The 20,624-nt window shown below is 40.7% G+C and overlaps 1 protein-coding gene across 5 annotated transcripts in view; it reads left to right on the forward strand.

Annotated features, from left to right (window-relative positions):
• The window catches only part of GUCY2F (guanylate cyclase 2F, retinal), a 63,871-nt gene extending 46,838 nt beyond the window's left edge, over positions 1-17,033 (forward strand). For 4 of the 5 annotated variants that reach the window (XM_021383364.1, XM_021383385.1, XM_021383373.1 and 1 more), the window contains 2 exons: positions 2,056-2,141; positions 13,574-17,033. In XM_021383364.1, coding sequence (XP_021239039.1) covers positions 2,056-2,141; positions 13,574-13,712 — 225 coding nt within the window. In that variant the 3' untranslated portion in view covers positions 13,713-17,033. Of the gene's footprint in view, positions 1-2,055; positions 2,142-10,653; positions 10,746-13,573 lie in introns of all 5 variants that reach the window. The other variant, XM_021383393.1, reaches the window with a different exon arrangement.

The following is a 20,624-nucleotide window of genomic DNA, read 5'->3' on the forward strand; positions in this document are numbered from 1 at the left end:
TTGCATATTTTGGTCTTCTTTGGCCTTCATCCATCACTCTTCCATGCAATCCTTGCTAAATGATCCCCATCGGTTGTTTCAATACATGAGGTAATTCTTGAAGGATCATGGAAAAATCCATGCTAGCAAGCAAAGAGATGTATGCTCTGTATCTATTTATTCTAAAAATCAGAAGGAGAGAAAGCTGTTGAAATATTTGGTAACAAAAGGGAAAGCACTGAACAATGCCATTGCCATCTGAAATCCTCTACCATGAGTAGATCCCTGGTGTAGAGAATGAAAGGAAAGGCAAAAGCCTTTTTAAAAGTTATTTTTTTTTCCTAGTCTTTGTTTCTGAAGTTTGTAATGGGAGTTCATCTGAACCATATATTAAATACCAAAATTCATACCCCTTCCAGCTACTGCCACACAGACAGAGCTCTGCATGACATCAAACTCTGCATATTCAGTCAAGTGCAGTCACCCTCTGTCTCGTTTTAACATTGTACTTGATTCATAGCATACACATAACAAGGAGCCACTCTTTGCAATAGGATTGCTCTTGCTCAGGGAAGATACCACAGGAGAATAAAGTCCTGAGTTGAATTTAGCAGCCTTTTGGTGGTTATCAGAGAAGTGTAGAACAGTGGCAGAAAGAAGGAAGAAGGCTCATGGCATGAAGCAACTGCATTCCTCATTCAGAAAGAGCTTAGGTTGATAAATGCTATGGGGAATAGGGGAGGGAGATGTGTGTTGGAACAATCCATTGTTCCAAAACTCTATTTTTTTGAGGCATTATATAATGATGAGATACTCACAAAATTATGAGGGATTTGTGGAAAAGACTCATATGAAGGCTCATTTGTTCTAAAGTCAATGTCTGTATGCATCTCCACTTGAGCTCTCTATTGTCCTGTCAGTGACAGCTGTAGATACAAGCACAGCATCCTTCCAAGATGGACATGCAGAACAACTCAGAGGAAGTACAATTAAATCTAGAAGTGCTGTCTTCTTCCTCGTGGTAGAAACATATATAAATGTCTGTAAAACATATATAAATGTCTATAAATAGACATCTATATGAATTTCTACTCAGTTTATCCATGAGACAAACTGCGTACCTTACTCCATTGATCAGCCACTCGCTGTATAAAATGAGGATTTTAATATTCAATAATATCTTTCATCATTCAAAATTTAACTACTTTTCAGCCAGAAATACTCCCAATATTCAGGACTGTATTTAATTCAGCCTTGCCAGAAGCTGCTAATTTTCACTGTGCCTAAATCAGACAAAATAATTCATCACTAAATAAAATATCACAAAACTAAATAAAACATCACTTATCTTCTTATAAAATCACTAGAAAGAAGTAGTTCTGCTTATCTTAAACATCTACAGTAAGAGGTATGATTATGTTCCCAGGTCTCTCAATAATCTTTTACATCGAAGAGGTATTTTGTCACCCAAGTTCATATGGCTACAATGGGATATCTGAGGTAATTACTCCAGGTTTAGTTTACGGAAAGAAACCTTTGCATAGTCAGTGAAGATAAAATGGCACTTCAGGAAATTATTAACCTGACTTACTTTCAGTGTCCAGTTTTTGTGAAGATAAACGTCACCCTAGAAGTGCCTGTTTTCCTGCACTGGCTCCAGACAAGGATGGTTGGCTCTGATGTAGTTGGCTGGATTCTATCAGATGCATCTCGTTTTAAAAGCTAAATTATTGATGTAGGGAAAGGAAGTGATTGTTCTGATATTCAGCCCAGCAGCAGTTGTAAAATCTCTCTATTATTGATGCCAGTGCTGCAAAATAAGATGATTAGAGATCCTCATTTCTCTTAAACTGTGTAGTTTCAATGACTCTGATTAGTGAAGGTCATTTGTATATGGCAGTTTGAACAAGGTCCGTTTTTTAAAGGCAGTGAAGTTAAAATTCTCCCCAAGTCACTGCAAAGGAGAGAAGAAGACTTCCAGCCACTCTCTGTGGATATATATGATGCCCTCAGAATGTATTGAGCAGAGAATGGTCCAAAAACTGCTCTTTAACTGGACTTTTGTTTTTATTTTAGGGTAAAGGAGTAGAAGACACATATTGGCTGGTTGGGAAAAAAGGATTTCTGAAGCCCTTACCTAAACCTCCTGAAATAAAACCAGGGTGAGTGTGACTTAATAATTGTTCAATATGTTCATTAAAAGGTCACTGTTGGAGCTCACTGCTTGAATAACTGTGTCTCTGTGGTGTCTGTAAGTCTTTGCATCCTTTGTCTTAGGCGACTTCCATATTTTCAGGCATAGCACTGGGACTCAGAAGTGGTGCAGGTGCTTCTACACTTCTCTTTAATCACAACCAAAATATGGTTTTCAATCAAACCATAAGAAGATATTTTGTTTTAGAGTTGTATCAACATTATGTAATTAAAGACTTAATGACATTGCCTCCACGCAAGAGGGGATGAGCATAACTCATTTTGCAGTTCTGCGATACCTGACTTTGCAGATTGAGTGTCCCTGCTCAGCTGTCATACGCTGAATGCCTGGAAATGGTGTTGTGGTCAGGTCGTGAAAACTAGGAGTGTGATTTGTTTGACAAGAACAGTGTAGTCACCCACATTGGAGTTACTGAACCTTGACTCTCTTTATAGTCAACAAGGAGAAATACATGCTGGCAGGATGTAATTAGACTGGACTGCTTGAACATCTACATTGGAATATGAAAAGTTGTACTTGAAAGCTGCTCGTTGACTATAAAGAGGTCCTGCAGTGTCTGACAGCAAGTAGCATATGTTTTTATTTCAACTCTGACTTCTCTTGAGTAATCTTGTGCTAAGTTTTGCCTCATTTCCTCTTAGTAAAATGGAAAGAGTATTAATCTCCCTTTGCAGATAGCATTTAACTACTGGACAGTGTTCAAAGTGTTTTCTTGTACCCCAGAGTTTTCTTGGGGTAACTTCAAATTAAAAGTATTTTGGGCCATACCTTTTAAGGTATTTGGATGTCAGGTTGGAAGACAGATGGTGACTGGAAGATAAGTGTGAGAGATGCACAATGTTTCTTAAACTTGGAAGCATTTTATTGTTAATATTTGATGGAAATGAGCTATTGATTAATGTGTCCTGATATCTTCGATGCATTTTTGATGAGAAATACAAAACTTGGAGGAGATTTGCCAGATTGCTAGGGTGAATTGTCTCTCCATGCTACCAAAGAAGTATTAAATCTGCTAGGTCCTTCTCATTCAGGTTTTACCATCTTAAAGTCAATTGTCAGGCCTCTGTTTACTGTTGACAGCCCTCAAAAAGTCTTCTGGTAATATATGCCTCTGTTTGGTCAGATTTATGCAGATTAGAGCTGTTTCTAAATATGAATTTTAAATGATGACAAATACATCAGGTCTGGGTAATATGACAAGGAAAAAAAATTGTCCTACATGCCCAAGATCAAGGGATCTTGAGAATCCTTGTGCCCTGATCTTCACTGTTCTTCTGCAGTATTTTTGTCCCCACAGTAGTTGAATGAATGTAAAATATGAGGAAAAAGCAAAGTTAAATGAAACTGAACCTGACCTTAAATGAAATTAAGGGTTCAAAATGAAAACTAGATCCTGCAGAAGAAAAGCGGGTATTTGGAGAACTGTCTCATGCACAGGCACTGCTATTATCAAGCAAGGTTCAGACACAGTGTCCTGTTTTTCCAGCCTTGTCTTGAGGTTCAATTTTTTATGCCAATTTATTAGAGGCTGATAGTTACTCCTCTGTAATAGCTGTGTCTTGGTAAATATGGTGGTTTCAAGCCACTGCTTGATATTCTCCTGAATTTCCTCATCTGTAGGCTTTTGAGCTAAGGAAGGATGTGCTGAACAAATTCCTATTCTATTCATCTTTTCACCTAGTCCTGAAGCAACTCCTCTTCTGTTTAGATCTTTCCTTTCCATGAGGTCTTATACAACCTGGTCCCTCATAACTGGTGGGATCAGTAGATTTTCTTCTTCTGTTCAAAAGAGTGCGGAATGCATTCCTCATCACTGCATTCATCACCATGGCTCACAAGCACTGCAGACTTTCAACTCATAGTTTGGCCTTCTGTCTGAACTCTTGACTTAGACCACCACAGGTCATGAAGTACCAAACAACAAGGAAAGGGGATTTGCTCCAATGTAAAGCTTCAGCTCTCGGGCTAGGAAATTCCCTTTACCCAAATGAGCTTGTAATGCCTATTTTAATGTAATCTGCTTGGCACCCTGGAGAGAGATTTTGCTTGAACTTGTCCTTTATTCCTGGTGCCTACTGCTCTGAAAAGAAATGAGTGCCCACAAGGCTGGATGAGGGTATTTCACACGCTGTATGCTCTGAGGAATTTCACAAAGCAGAATTAAATTGAACTATATGGCTTCACACTTTACCATATGTCAACTGGGTTATCTTTACTGCTGATGTCTGCTTTTCCCAGTCATCCCAGTTAAGAGATAAAAATGTAAACTGCCTGTGTCTCATGCTTTATTTTGCAACTTGAGTGGCCTAAACTGTCAGACAGACAGTTGTGGTGGTCTTGCTGAGAGTTTGTACTTGCAAAGAGAAGGTTAATAAATTAGGTTCGATCTCATGTCTATACTATGGAAGGGCAAGTCTGGGGCCATGGATTTAAGGTTCAAATCCTTGGGAAAGAAGTGCTGTGTGGAGATAGGGCACAAAGTAATCCTAGGAAGACTGATCTTGTCTTCATAAAAATGTGTGGATCTGTGTCTGACCCCATGAGTTATCATATGAACCTGGACAGCTTGATGAACTTAATCTCACTTATGGTATGTTAGTGCTTCTTGCTGACACAAGTCTATGATTTTTGTCCATGAAAATACTGTGTGAAATACAGAGAATTTCAGGCCTACATTGCAGTGTAACATCAAGAAAGTGCTAGCTTTATATCCCATGATGCAGGACCCATCAATCAAATGGAGCTGAAAGCCCAGTCTTTAGCAGGAGGATTTCTTTATATATGTGAAGTCAATTTCCTAGCTCTGGTGGGCAGTCATGAGCAGATCTACGATCAGGTAGCTCATATCGCTGTTCATAGATCTCTAGGGATCAATCAAGTTTCATTATCCTACTTCAAACTATGAGTGTGCTTGTAGTCTTGGCAGCCCTAGGTCTGGAGAATGATCCTGGGCTTACATAGGTGAGCCTGCATATAACGCAGGCTAGAAGCCAAACTTCAGCAAATGTAAAAATGTGGGAGAATATTAAATTATTTGACTTGGTTAATACTAATAGTCCCATAAAATACTGCAAAAACAATCCCTTCTGGTATCGTTGAAATTACTGAGAGAATATATCTGACTGTCTAGTAATAAACCTCAAGCCATATCCAAATGATTAACAAAGGAACCATTACTGCATCTACATAATTTGAATTTAATTGATATTCACCAACCTCTCTGTTTAATCCCAATTACAGTCTTATGGAGGCATTAATTGGAACATTATCATTGAATTCCATTGTCTGCACTAGGCCTTAATATATTTGCAGTCGTGTAAGGAAGTTCAGATAAACACACATAACTCTTAAAAGCCAGGAGCTGTGGGTGACATTTCTCACAGAGGACATGATGCATTTTAATTAAGAAGAAAGTAAATTCCATTAAAGTTCCTAATATGCTTCTTACCACCTCGACTTTCTTCCAACCATGCATAAAATCAAATGAACTAAAAGGCTATTCATAAAATTGACCTTATGTCAAGCTACTAAGGGTCTGTATGTCTGTTTTCAGAAGTAAAAAGCTTACTGGAAGTCAAGGAAGAAACATATTCACATACTGTTTGTATGGGAAATGGGTTGATGTTCATCAGTGTCCCAGGACACAGGGACATAGGGACTTAGGGACGTAGGGAAAGTGAAGGTTTAATGTTCAGACTGTAGTGCTACCCCCTACTCCATAGAGTTTTCTCTTTGAGGGTTAACCTCCCTCTTTCTGGATCTGGTCGAATGTTGGTTTTATCTGCTTGATGTGAAAGCTTAAGGTTTTCTTTCTATTACAGAAAACAGGGCTTGCAGTAAAATAGGCTTCTTGGTCCTTTCCTTACTCCAAGGCAAATTCGTACACCTTCCCTGATAGATGTCTACCTTGCGATGTGGATGTTATTTCCCCTCTTTTCTGGCAGCTCATTAGGATTTGTATTGCTTCATCTCAGGATCTTGTAGGTTGGGACTCCATTGTGCAACAGCAGCATAGGACTAAGAAAAAGGCTCTCTACAAAAGTGTTATACCTTACTGCAGGAAATAATAGCAGATTGGGTTGGGCACAGAGAACGTGTACCAAGATGATGAGACAGACAAAGCAAGCACGCTGAGCAATTGAGCAGCAGCCTAACTGTGCACTTGATATTTTTTGGACACTTCAGATAGGCTTGAAGGAAAGCTGGGAGGTTTCTTTGGGGGTACACCAGGAGACAAGTTTGGGGGCTAAAGAGCAGCCAAAGAAAAAGCACAGAGATGTTGAGATACTGGAAATCAACATGCTGCGATGCTCTCCAACAGGCAGCCACTTGTCAGCACTGGTGGGGCACTCCACTTGCCCCAAACAGAAGGAAGGAGGTTATAGAAATCTATCAAATGCAAGCCTGCTGCATTTGGCACAGCACTGAAAATTATCTAAGACTAGGAAATATTCAATAACAATTGAAATTCAGAGAAAAAGAAAACAAACAAACAAACAAACCACAATCAACAGCAAGAGATGGGATCATACCCATCTGCAGTTCCAGGGAGTTGAGTGACATGATGGCACTTAAAACTTTCCAACTTCTACAGTCCAATTTCAGAAATCTCATGCTTTGCCACTGAACACAGTGTTCTCAAGCAGCTGGAGACTTCTATCCCAGAAGGCAGTTTTATCTGCGAGCTTTCCCTTTCTAATCCTATCTTAAATTAAATAGAACGTCAACAGGAGAAAAAAATAGATATATAATTCAGAGATATTGGATATAGACCACAGATCTTCTCAAGGGTTTTTAACCATGAACACATTGTCTAGGAAAGGAACATAGAAAAGTTTTGTATTGCTATCATCAAACACCGAACCCTGCTCTTGTATGAAATCATGTAGAAGTTCTTAAGTCTGGAAGAGCCCATAGAGCAACCAGTCCAACACCATCATAAGTACTAAGCACAACGTGAAGTGAGAAATCACTAACAGATGAAGATGCAGCCAGGAATTGGAGAAAGCTTTGGGACTTTCCTATCCTCCCATACGTGAGGATCTGCCTTGGAGAAAGCACCAAGAATTTAACTGAAAATGAAATGGGTGAGAAGCAGTGGAGGATGCTCAAAGAATCCAGTTCCAAATACCAGATGAGAAACACCTCTTTGTGAGGAAAAAGGCATCCATGAGGATGACATGACTTCTTATTCTACCCAACAGAAAACTCTCTCATTCTGCATCTGTATGGAGGCACTCTGTTGGGAGAGAATCTGTTGGGGAATCCTTCTTGTTGCTGCTGATTTATTTCTTTGGGGGTCAAGTGAAAGGATTTCCATTCAGGATCCCACTTGAAGTTTTTTACCCAATGCACATTTAAACTTGAAATAAAGAGCTTGTAGAGCAAATAGCAGTTAAAAAAAAAAAAATTCTGTCCTTACATGGCTGGACTTATACAACAGCATCACAAGATTTCATAAATGATCTTTATATAGCATATGAGATAAGTTATTTGGGGAAATCAAAGCACATTCTGGCTCAGAGTCTTGGTCACTCAATGTCAGGACAGACTTTTTTTGCTTTGCAGTCAATGTTTGCTTTTCAAATGATTTCTAAACCCCCTATACAACAGCTAAATGAAGAAAAAGGAATGTTCTGCCCACATCTAAGCCATAAATCAGGTGAGAAAGAAGAATTTTTATCTGAATTCTGATTGTTTTAAAAAGGGAAAGGTAAAGAAAGCCAGTGACTCATCTCCCTTTGAACAAGACTCTGTGAGTTGGAATGTAGTTTCTTCTGCTGACTTATTTAAACAGGCTCTTTATGAGCAAGCTGAGGCTTCTGGAATATTGGAGAATTGCTGTAAGAAACTCAAAAAGAAGTGTTCAGAAAGGAAGCAAATTTAGGTAGCAGCAGTTTTTGACTGTGATTCAATGCACTGCCCTTTCCTTTGCAGATATTTGTATGGATTAAGGGAAGGGCTAGTTACCTGACTGTCTTTGTCCACCACATTCTAGTTTGCAGCTTTGGCCCCAGGCGTGGCTGAGACATGCTGAGATGCACCTGGTAATTTCTCCTGTCCCCCTTAGGCAGGCTGGAAGGATGCTTTTGCAGTGCAAAGTTCTTTTATGAATGACATTGCTGAGAGGCAAGAGGAAAAAGTACTGAGAACACTGGGAATCAATCACGTAGTAGGCTCCAGGGATGGCTGGAGCAGGACCACTGAGCTGAGATGTAATGAGTTGCCCAGGATACCTGGCATTAGATCATGTTTTGCTCTAGTACAAGAGTTTGTATGAGATGGGAATAAGAAAAGAAGACAATGTCTTCACTCATGACTGAGGTCCTGAGGCAATTTGACCATAGTTGTTCTTAGTGAAGGGTGCAGAGTGGCCAAGCCACAATGATGCTCCATCTATGAACCTCATACAACCATGTGAGTTGGAAGGGACTTCTAAAGGCCATCTGGTCCAATTCCCCTACAATGAAAAGGGACACTTACAGCTCAGTCAGGTTGCTCAGAGCCCCATCCAGCCTGACCTTGAATGTTTCCAGGGATGGAATATCTACCACCTCTCTGGGCAACCTGTGCCAGTGTTTCAGGAAGATCCTGTCCAGGGAGCTGGAGTGCAGGACCTCACACGAGCTTTTTTCCCGCTAGCTTCAGAAACAAGGTGGAGGGAAGAAAAGATCTTGGAAAAATAACAGACGATTTCAGGCAGGGTGAGTTGGAAGAGATTAGGATGGAGGATGCAGAATCAGCAGTCTGCAGTTGCTCAGACACTAACAAATTCAGGAGATGTATCAGTGTTGTTTATACTGGATCTTTCTTATTATTGTTCTGTGAGTGAAGTCCAACTCATAAGCAAAAGTTTATTTGATATATATATAAGCAGTGTTTAGAGCTAGAGCTTAGAAAATCTGATACTGGGCTTGGACCACAAAGACCCTGGTCAGGTCTTGGCCTTCTGGTGGGTCACAACCTGCTGCACTGTTGTGCAGAAACAGGCAACAACATCCTCCATTGCCCTGTGGATGATGTTCAGTGGGGTTATCTCAGGGATAAGTTCCTCACACTTAGCCTTATGTGACTGAATTTTACAACTGCTTGCATAGAGATGCTGGAGTCTAAGTGTTCCTCCTCTTGGCCCAGCTGGTAGTACTTCAGCTAATATAAAGTTATTAAGCTCTGGCATAGCCATGTCCTTCTGAACTTTGCAACTTACACAGCTTTTAGAGTCAATGTAGAGATTTGGGCACTTCCAGGTGCTGCTCTTTTGCCCTGTGGAAGACATCTTCTTTGAGATAAACACACGCTCTCATTCAGCAATTTCTTTGTCCCTCAGAAGAGAGCCCAAAATTTTTTATTCCAATGGAAACAGCTCTGTTGCAGGTAGTGGGATGATTCTCACCTGAGTTGTATATTCCCAGAAGAAGCTATTCCGCATTCAACCCATCAGAATTGAGTAAATTGGTCTTCCTTGTCTTCAGGACCCATCCCTGAAGGCTCCAACACTCACAGGAAGGTTTATGAATAGGAATTAATGTTTCTATGAGAAAGAAAGTTGTTGCAGGAGCTGAGGATTTAGGCAAGACATGAAACGACATGTGGTTAAATTATGGTTTAGTGGACATGGTGGTAATGGACTGGTGGATGGGCTTGATGATCTTAGTGGTCTTTCCAATCTTAATGATTCTATGATTCTATTATGATAATTTCTAAGATAGAGCTGGTGAAAGAGTTGAAACCTGATTCCTATTTCCCTCCAGAAAGTCTGATAAAATTTGCGCTAAGCTTTCAGTTACAACTGACAGACTCAAGGGACAGCCATATAGGATTTCCATTTGGAAATATGTCCATAACTTTGAGAGATGAGAATTGCTGAAACCAACACTCCACGTGTGAGCAAAAGGCACTGAGAGAGGAACTACACTAACTAAATGAAAGATCATAGAATCATAGAATATCCTGAGTTGGAAGGGACCCTTAAGATGACTGAGTCCAGCTCCTGGCTCCACACAGGACCACCCAAAAACCAGACCATAAGATCTTCACAGAAGTCTGGTTTTGTTCTTCCTTTTGATGAACTTGGGGAGGATCAGAGGAATAAAAGAATAATTATCCCACTGTTCATGTTGTCTAAAAGATCCAGGATGCAGCCGTCTAGCAGAAATCTAATTTGAGCTCCTCAATCAACAAAGTCATTCATCTCATCCTGGGAGAGGTGTCTAGGATGTGTCAAGAGCTGTCTGGAAGTGCTTAGCTATAGAGATTACAAAATATGCCTGTCTCAGCAACTGAAAATTAAATTAGCTAACCTCGCTCTTTGCAATAAGTCAAGCTGAAGGCCCAACATTTGTTTCCTCTTCTCGCCCAGAAGACACTTACATTTTCACATAGTCACCAGTATGGTCTGTTCTTTATTGCAGATGAAATTGAATTGGTTCTTTCTCTAATGGCCTACATGTTCACTGCAGGTGTAAAGCTCATGGGTTACCCTCGGAAGAAATTGCAGAGTTCAAAAGGAGGAAAGCTGCAAAACAACTTGGCAAAAAGGCCTAGATCTGAGGTAGTAGCTATAGGACAGTCCTCACGTAGCCCTGCTGTTTAGTGTCTGCTTGTGTGTCATTTGTCTGCACATTGCTGGTTTTAGTTTTATGCCTTTTTGGTTTTTTTTTTTTTCAAAATTATGTATTATTCTTTTTAAGTGTCTCATTCAAAAGGTGCTGGGAACTGCACCAGGGCTGTCTAGAAACAGTAGCAGCCTTGCTGGGTGATCTCCTAGTAAATTTATGACCTGCTTTCCCATTCATTCCTGTAAGACATACGGTACTACTGCATCTACTTGCAGTGTATTATTGATCCACTTGATGACAATGCTCACTGTGCCAGGAAAAGCCCAGCCCCTGGTAAACTCAGATGAAGCTGGAATTCAAGCATGGAAGAGCCCACAAGGCCTATTGCTGCTTTCCTTTAGCACACCTCATGAGAGCAGCTCTGTTATTCATCATTATTCTACCAACTGGGATGAGAAGTAAATGCGTAGTTAGGATGATTTGGCTGGAAACTGGAAGTTATGTGGTATATCAGATGGTGTATAGTTATTTATTTATTTTTAACTTCTCCTTCTGTTTTGATGTCTTCATCTATGAGCTCTGCCCAGTAACAGTAGACCTCTCAAGGTCCTTTAATGTCTGGAAAAATACAGTAGCTGCTTCTTGCCGGCCAAACCATAAACTAGTGAGATGTGGTTGATCAGAAGTTAAGATTTGAATTTGAGGTCTGAAATATGATTCAGCACAGAGTATTTGATAAAGATTCACTCAGTACTTGAAAGCAAAACCCGCTTTTACACAGAAGCCCAATAAAAGTACAGCTTACTATTTCTCCTTCAGCCCCACTGTTGGGATAATCTTAGATGATTTTGCCTGCATGATCTCTGTAAATGTTCAAAGCAGAACTTCAGAAACCAAGCGCTCACTTCTATTGATTTCTCTCCCATCACATCTTTCTTCTCTTCCATCTGCTACTCTGCATCAGTTACTTCTTCTGTCTTGGCATGCAGAGGCATATCCCAGCAACACAGTAGAAGGCAAATCTTTGATTAGTGCCAGGAAGGCTTAAAAAAAAAACACCTAAGGAAATTTCTTTTCCATGACTCCTTAGTGGTTGCACAACAGTTCTGATAATTTTTTACTAAGTCATTAGGTCTTTCTCAGAATTTTGAATAAATGAACTGTCAGGGTGAATCCTAAGTCACATTGAGTTGGTACATTTGCAGTTTCTTAAGATTCAGGAATATGCCTTTAGATATCTTTACAGTTTCCTTACACTTGGCTGTCCTTGGTCTCCCACCATGTGTGAGAGTGAAGAGACCACAGTATAGAATCACAGAATTGTTAAGGTTGAAAGAGACCACTAAGATCATCTAGTCCAACTGTCAACCCATCGCCACCATGTCCACTAAACCAAGAGCCACATCTCCACTGTTCTCAAACACTTCCAGGGACGGTGATTCCACCACCTCCCTGGGCAGCCTGTGCCAATGTCTGACCACTCTGAGAAGAAATTTTTCCTAGTATACAACCTCAGCCTCCCCTGGAGTAACCTGAGGCCATTACCTCTCATCATGTGTGCTGAGAATAGGGAGTCCTGGCATTTTCTTACTTCCAAATTGAATAGCCAATCCTCAGGGGCAGGTAACCAGACCTTCAAAGACCATCTGCAGAACCTTAGATCAAACAATAAAACATAGCTCCCCTAAATGACAACACAGAAGTGGTAGAGGGTGTCAGAGTGGTCAATACAGTTCTGGTTCCAGCGTTATTACTATTTGTATATGCTTTGTATATGTTGTATATCCTTTGAAAATAGCTTATCCTGTGCTGTCATTGAGGACAATTTCATTGGGCTGCTAAACAATACTATACTATTAGTTGGTCATTAGTGTGAATACTTTATGGGCCTAATACCATCCTGTTCCTCTCCTTTCAAGGCCCCTTATCTTATAATCTTGGGACCCTTGCTTTATATAGTCAGTTTTACGTGTATTTTTCTTCTAAAGTAGTTGCTTGTTCATTGTTCACAACAGTGAGATTTACAGTTTGAAACCTTATGTATCTGTGTATGTACAAAATAGTTTCTCACATGATTGTTTTTAGTATCTGTATAATGATAACTGATATTGAAATGTGTTAGAATTTGGTACTTTTCAGCTTACAACCCGAACATTTTCTTCTACTATACAGAATGAATTTGATTTCATGGGATGCTTGATGTAGGACAAGTCATAGACAGAGTTGAGAACTAACTAAAGCTCAGCTTCTGGCCTTTGACAAGTCCTTAATATTTGGTTTGCTTCAGAAACTCCCACTATATTACAGTAACTCTGTGCCTGTCAGGTCTTTCTGTTTTACTGTGCCTCCTGTGTCAGACACGGTGGGATCGTGGGGCTATCAGAGCGTCTTGGCCTTCACATTTCCCATAAGTGTCAGTGAATGACCTCAAACCCAAAGAAACCCACCTGATTAACAAGGAATCTCTGCTGCTAGCAGACAGAGAATTTATCAGGCTCATGATGTACAGTTAGAAATGTTCTTCATGAGCAGCTGAAGCCCTTTGGTATTTTTATGGAAATGATGTTTACCTTTATGAAGTACATATCCTTGATTGAAAGCTCTGCATATCTCACTAACCCACACAACTCCAGTGCTTTTGTGGTCTCTTGGGACCACAGCGTCCCTGTAGTTCTGTACCAAAAATCCTCCCTGCTTGATCCTTCTTGATGGCTTTGAGAAAATCTAATGTTTCTGCTTGGTCTGATGCAAAATGATGTAAAATGAAAGGCTGTTCTTCAGTGAGCAGGGCTGCTGACTCCTCCTGTCTTCTGTTTTACAGCCACAACTGGTCAGGCATGTTGACCAGGAAACTGAAATTTGTACTGAGGAACACAAAGAGAACACTGACCAAAAGAACCTTTAAAGAAATGCGGAGCATAAAGGAAGCTGAGATAAGTATTGAAGAGGAAGATATCTAAGAAGAGCACAACAAAGAACTAGAAAGACTGGGATGGATCCTCTGAAGTCAAGCCCAGCAGAGAAGCCCACGCCCTCCATTTAATTCCCTTGAGATAAAGCAAGTAGAATTGCTACAGCCTCATAACTTTTGCAGGTGGATGAATCCTGACCATCATTTTTTGGTTGAAACTGGGCCCTGGTTCATCGTGATTTCACTTGTGCAATTTTGGAAAGAGAGAAATGGTGGTGGTAGTACCACTCCTTCATCAGCGTTCCAGTTAGTCAGAAATTGTAGAACAGGCTAAACATTTTGCAATAAATAGATTTGTTGTTGCTGTAGGAAACTCTGGTTTCATGGGGATCAGTACAATTCACAAGGAAGTGTTTTTCACAACAATGACGAAAAGATGTTTTACTCCCCCACAAAGGCAAATTTTGAATCAAAATATTTTGGTTGCTGTATGTCAATTTAAGCTGAAACAGTTTCTTTTAAATTGACATTTCAGTGGCAAATGCTGTTTTAATGTTATCTTCAAACTGAAATGACAGTTTTGAAACTAAGCAGTTTGGCATGAACCAATATTTGTTTCCAAATGCCAAAATGTGATTCTGATCAAAATGTCAAAATGTGTCATCTTTGCAATTCCAGATCTAAACTGAAAGACCTTTTTTTTTCTTGCTTTGTACACACGCCTACATACTATACCTAAAACATTTTGTGCTCGTCATCCCAAAGGAGGATGAAGAGAGAATATCAAGGTATTGGAAAAATGAGACGCAGAGAATGCTGTTCCGCATTCCTTTAGGTGAGTGATTACAAAGAGACGTGAATTTTCTTAACTTAAAAAGTGAGGCTGAGAGAAGGACAAGTCCATCACTTAATCAATAAAAAAAGCCAGAAGCATCACACTCTTTTTCCTCCCCATTCTCTAAGTAGTTTCAAAGCCACTGGTGTTCAAAGTAAGCCATCAGAGAGCAAAAGCAGCTTTTTGCCAAGGGCCAGCACTTGGCTAGTAGGCACTGCCCACAGAGCACTCTTCATCATTGTCAGATACTTTTGTTGTTGGCCACTTCTCTGCCCATTTTTTTTACTCCTGTTCAGCATCTGGCTTCTAACAAACTTCTGCGAATTATTAATGTCTCTCTTGCCAGGCTGCAGAGAACTGCAGATGTGGTAATTTAATCAATATTACCACCAGAAGGTGCTCACTGAAAGCACTGAGACCTTCCTCAAGCCCAATTTAAGCTCTTCTCAACAAAGGACCCAGGACAGGTCTCTACCAGTTAAATGATAAATAACAATCAATGACCCTCTTAGGTTATTGAAGATATATTTATGAAAGAAAGCAAGCCTGACACACAAAGCTAGAGTTACTGTAAGAGCAGCTAATTCTCTACAGCAAGTATAACACATGCATTGTCAAAGTTGTTCATGCTATGACTATTAGTGAAAATGGGAGGAAATTTCATTCACGCACTTAAAAATCCAGATTTTACTCTGTGGCATTGGTCTTTCTGTCAGTAACTGTTGGCTGTTTTGGATGAAAGCTGGTATTCCAGGTGGGAGAAGCTGGCACTTGGAAGATAGCTGTCAAAGGGCTGATAGGGCACTTCAGTTGTCCAACATTGCTGAGGTGAGCCTTTACCTTCTGAGTTCTACTTGCCCATCCAGTCATAAATTCATCCAAGAATAACCTGCTGTGGAAGGAGGCCAAGCAATTCTCTTTCAATGTACCTCGATACACATTTCCAGGGAAGGATATCATCTGTGTTGCTCAGTGCAAATTTGAGTTGAAAATCAGCTCATGTATATTTTTCATAATTTTCTCATGTTAAAAACATTCATCAGAGCTGTTCTGTTACACAGTGGTGTGGCTTACACCAACTTTCCTCTTGTCTAAAGACACTTCTCAGATGTCATAGACAGAAATGCATGTTTTCTGTGGGAGACTGATGATCTTCTCTACCCTTGCTCTTGATGTGGCATTTCCTTCTGAGTAATAGCTGGACACTGGGTTTGCCTTGTGTATGACTCTGTGTATTCAATCCTGGCCTCCCAATGAAGAGAAACACCCACGGGAACATGACAAAGTGGGTGGCTACCCTGCCCATGGTGGGGGGTTGGAACTGGATGATCTTTGAGGTCCCTTCCAACCCAAGCCATTCTCTGATAGGAAAATTATCTAAATATAGCTCTGTAAGGTGCAGTCACATATTCGAGATACCTGGGAGCTACAGGAATATGCCATCATCCCTCCTGAAAGATTTCCATTGATCCATTTATATTATATATATATATATATATAATATATATAATAATATATATATATATTTCTGATATATGTTAAAGATTGTAAATGCATGACGAAAAAAACCCAACGCAATAAGAACTATAAAACAACTCTTCAGATGACCACAATGCATATATCCCACCTTTAAATATCTACACATATGCATGGATACATAGATATGTTTCAGATTTGGGATATCCTGTTTTTGGTTTCATACTTACCCACTAAAAATGATCTTCTGAGTGATTTTTTTTTTACTGCAAGAAGAGATATTTTAAAGAAAATACTCGACAGCTGTAAACTTTTTCCAGCTGAAGAGCGTTTGTACAAGAAGATTTCGATCTGCCCTTCTGCACCCAGTTTTTGAATTCTTTCTTCAGTCTGTTGTCTTCAAAAATAAACAGCATTCTTTGAATTAATTAAAAAAAAAAAACATTCAATCTGTGGGAAAAGGGAGCAGAAAAGCAAAGTTATGGTCACTGACGACTTGAGTAATCCCAAGATAATTCTGAATTCACTTTGAAGCCAGTAGTGTTTTTTTAACTCTTAATTCCAACAGGAAGAGGCCAAGGACTCATCCCTAAGTGTGATAACCTCTGCTGTTAAAAGGCTGTAACACACATTTATAATTTCCTGACATTGTTCTGCTTAGACTAAGTGTAATTATTGCATCACACTCTTTTCTTGTTATTTTGCTCCTAAAATAGTGTTTGGATGTTATAAGAGGAAGGCATTTGCTGGAAGTAGCAAATGTAAGATTTCTGGCTCTGCAGCCAACATATCAGGTGACTGTGGGCAGATCACTTGGTTGATTTCTTGGACAGTGAGGCATGCGCTCAAGAAACCATTCTCAACCAGTGACTGCAGGAAGGTTTACTGTTCATGTTATAGGATAAATGTTAACGTAGTCATGCAAAGCTGCTGACAGCTGTAGGAGGTACACTTGTGTCCAATATACACCGTCCAAAATTAGTTTATATTTCCTATAGGATCTACAGTATTTTTAACAGTGAATTAAATCCAAATGACAATAAAAATCTTTGGAGACCTATCCCTCTACATGAAAGTCTTGTTCTTCTTTCTGTCTTCTTCAGATTACTTCTCAACACTCGCTGCTGATAAATCCATATAGAGAACCCCACATATTCACTTAACTACTCAAAAATTTAGAGACAGACCCCAACAAAGTCTCAAAACACCCAAACCAGCACCAACACAGTGGAGTAGTGGAGGTGATATGCAGAAGGGCATGGATGAGTGTCAGAAGAGCTGCAAGGAGAGGGCAGAGTTAGATTAGACATCAGGGAGACATTCTTCATTATGAGGTTTGTAAGGCTCTGGTACTGCTGCCCAGAGAGCTGTGGGTGCCCCATCCCTGGAGGTGTTCAAGGCCAGGCTGGATGTGGCCCTTGGCAGCCTGAGCTGGTGGATGTCAACCAACCCACAGCAGGGAGTTGGAACTGGATGGTCTCTAAGGTCACTTCCAACTCAACCATTTTATGATTCTGTGATTTTATGATTCTATGATTGATTCCATGATTCTATGATCTAGGAAGGTTTCCCATGCTAAAGGATGCTAACGTGTGTAGGGAGTCACACCACTCCCTGCAATACATTTGTCACTGGAAAATACCAAGATTCTATGCTGGGATTTGGGTGAAGGCAGGAGAAGGGCTTAGAGCACTTCTGCATTATTACCCCTCTTTGAACTCATGAAACTATGCTGTCTCAGATATCCTCATGCAACAACATCCGCCTTCCCTGAAGCTCTGGTTATTTACCTTGGCATTATAGGGATTAGCCCTTCAGTGGTGAGGTCGGGGACAGCATGGTCACTGCAGCAGGAGCCCTCCTTTCTCTACAACCTTCTGTCCTCACATCAGCAATGGATTTTCCCCTCTTTTGAATGCATGGGGTTCATCACGTCAACCTGCCCCCTTCTAATTGTGCAAGGTCATATGCACAGGAATAACTTTAAAGCTCCCTCTCCCATCTACTCACATTCAGTAGCAGTGGTCAGCAACTGGATGAAAATCCATGGGCATCACAGGTGAAGCTGGGCTATGGATTTTTTTCCTCTGTAGTTGCACATACAATCATAGAATCATAGGATTCTGCAACATGCAGCCTGCAGGCTGTAGGCACTTTCAAAGACCTGTACAACAGACTCTGAAAAAAAATGCATTCAATTTCAAAAAGCTAAATGACTGAAATATTTTTCATTAACATATGTGGACAAGCTCAAGGAAAGTGAAGGACCAAGGACCAAACCTGAAGTATAGAGTTATAGAATCATAAAATATCCCGAGTTGGAAGGGACCCATAAGGATCATCAAGTCAAACTCCTGTATGTTACACCTATTTAGGCCTGATGTCCAAAGGAAGATCACGATTCAGTGCATGAAATTCCAGTTGGTCTTGAACAGAAAACATTTATTAAGGTTGAAGTTTTTCTGTTATTGTTGCTAGAATTTGGCCGAGCTGTGATTGTTCTGCAGATTCCAAATGGAAAATGGTCTGGGTTTCTAACAGCTTGCCTGCCAGACACCTCAGCTGCCTGTCTGTTGGGCCTTCTCTCTCATCCCAGCCCCACTGCAAAGCAGCTCTGGAGGCAGATGTCTCAGCTCCAACCTCCGCATCCAATTTCCTTCTCTATTTATTCATTTTCTTTGTTCAGGAGCTGGAGCTGAAACAGTATTTCAAAATCCTGAAATCCTACAGGAAACCAACTGACCTTTCTCTACAGCAGTCAGAAAGTTGTAGGCAGGAAGAGAAGACAGCAAACAGACTGTGTGCCTTGAGCTCCGGTCTTGAACCTTTTGCTCACCGGGAAGATTGCATTGTCTGTATGATGCATAGCAGAGAATAATATCTAATGGCAGATGTACTACAATTAACTGCTTTAGAAATCAGACCAGATTTCATTATTTTTTCAGTATTTCTTAGGCAGTGGAACCAGAGGGCTTTACTCATGAATTGAGAGTGTACCTGCAGTCTCTGCATGTGATAGTAGCAATATTGGTAGTGAGTGGACGGTTGGACTAAATGATCTTAGAGGTCTTTTCCAACCTTAATGATTCTACGACTCTTTGATCTTTGCTCTGACATATCATTGCTTTAAAGCACAAACCTGAGATTTGTTAACCTGAACAACTCTAAGTTTAAAGGAAGTTCAGGCTTGGATCTGAGCACACGTTTGTGACTCAGGGCTGTTTGTAATGAGAAAGCATCACAGGAGCAGAGCGTTCCTTGCCAATCCTTGTTCTGAGCTGTCTGTGAAATCTTGGCACCGTGTCCCGAGAACACTGTGTGGAAATAAAGCTTTTGTTTAACCTACTTGTGTGGGCTCTGTGCAGAGGTGATCGTCTGCCTGGCCAGATGTGTAACTCTAGCTCTCCGGACACCATCACCACTCAGAATACTCCAGAGAGAATAATCACAGGTTGTTATCCAAGTAAAGTGCCAAAATTTATTCACAGAGAGATGTCATCGAGGTTGCTCTGCTTGACTGCACCTGTTGGGGCTGCAGCACAGCTGGGACGAGAAGGAGCTATGACATAAAACTCATGGTGGATCCAAGCTTAGACTCAGTGTGCAGAGGGACCAAATGAATGCTGCTTTGGGGGCTATGGAGAGCAGGGATCAGCTTGAAAAGGGCAAATATTGCACTGAGTGACATAGTCTCAAGTGGTCACAGGCATGGTTTGACAGTGGGACTAGAGGATTTCATTGTCTTTCCATCCTTAATGATTCTATGATTATTTAGGTGGAATGAAACTGCCATCATTTCATGTTCAGGCGCTGCTGCCCATATGTGTCCAGCCAGCAGAAGATGGTCAGGTGGAAAGGTACTGAGTGAAGAACCGCCTCAGCTAGTGAGCCCTCTGGCTGTGGTGGGACAGTAGGTTTCACATCCTGAAAGATCTTCAGCAAGTCATTCATCATATCTGAAATTTTAAATTTCTTCCCCTCTTGAACACCCGGAATACCCGGTAGGAATATTCTTGCCCCCAGAGATAGAACCATAGAATAATACTATGGAAATGTCTTGAGTTGGAAGGGACTTCAAAGATCATCTAATTCCAACTCCTCTGCTGCAGGCAGTGTTGCCGACTACTAGATCAAGCACTAGATCAGGATAGAGATACCCTCAGATTGTTTGGGATGGGTCTAGAGGACCAGTGGTAGCAATTTAACAGCTGAATCCAGAACCTAGGAATTGATCACTGGCTCAGACAGAGCTACCATGATGATTAGAAAAACACAGACATGTACTGCCACAGTCAGTATGAAGTGTACACTAGTGGGTTTGGTCACTATGGACATTACATCCATGTTGCCTAGGCTGTATGAGTGCAGTGGTGGTGTGCACTCCTCCCTGTGCATGGCCTTGAAACATGATCTAGGGCAAACACAAAGTCATGAGCATAGTCTACAAAAGGATTTGCAAATCTCAATGGCTCCAAGAGCTGGAGGTTGTTTTCCCAAAGGGGAAAGATTTCAGCTTCACCCAGAAATGCGGAGTGTCAAATCATAGAATCCTAGAATGGCTTGTGTTGGGATGGATTTTAAAGATCATCCAGTTCCAACCCCACCGCTGCTGGTTGACACCCACGAGATCAGGCTGCCCAAGACTCCATT

Source organism: Numida meleagris, chromosome 1 (genome assembly GCF_002078875.1).
Source record: "Numida meleagris isolate 19003 breed g44 Domestic line chromosome 1, NumMel1.0, whole genome shotgun sequence".
NCBI lineage: Eukaryota > Metazoa > Chordata > Aves > Galliformes > Numididae > Numida > Numida meleagris.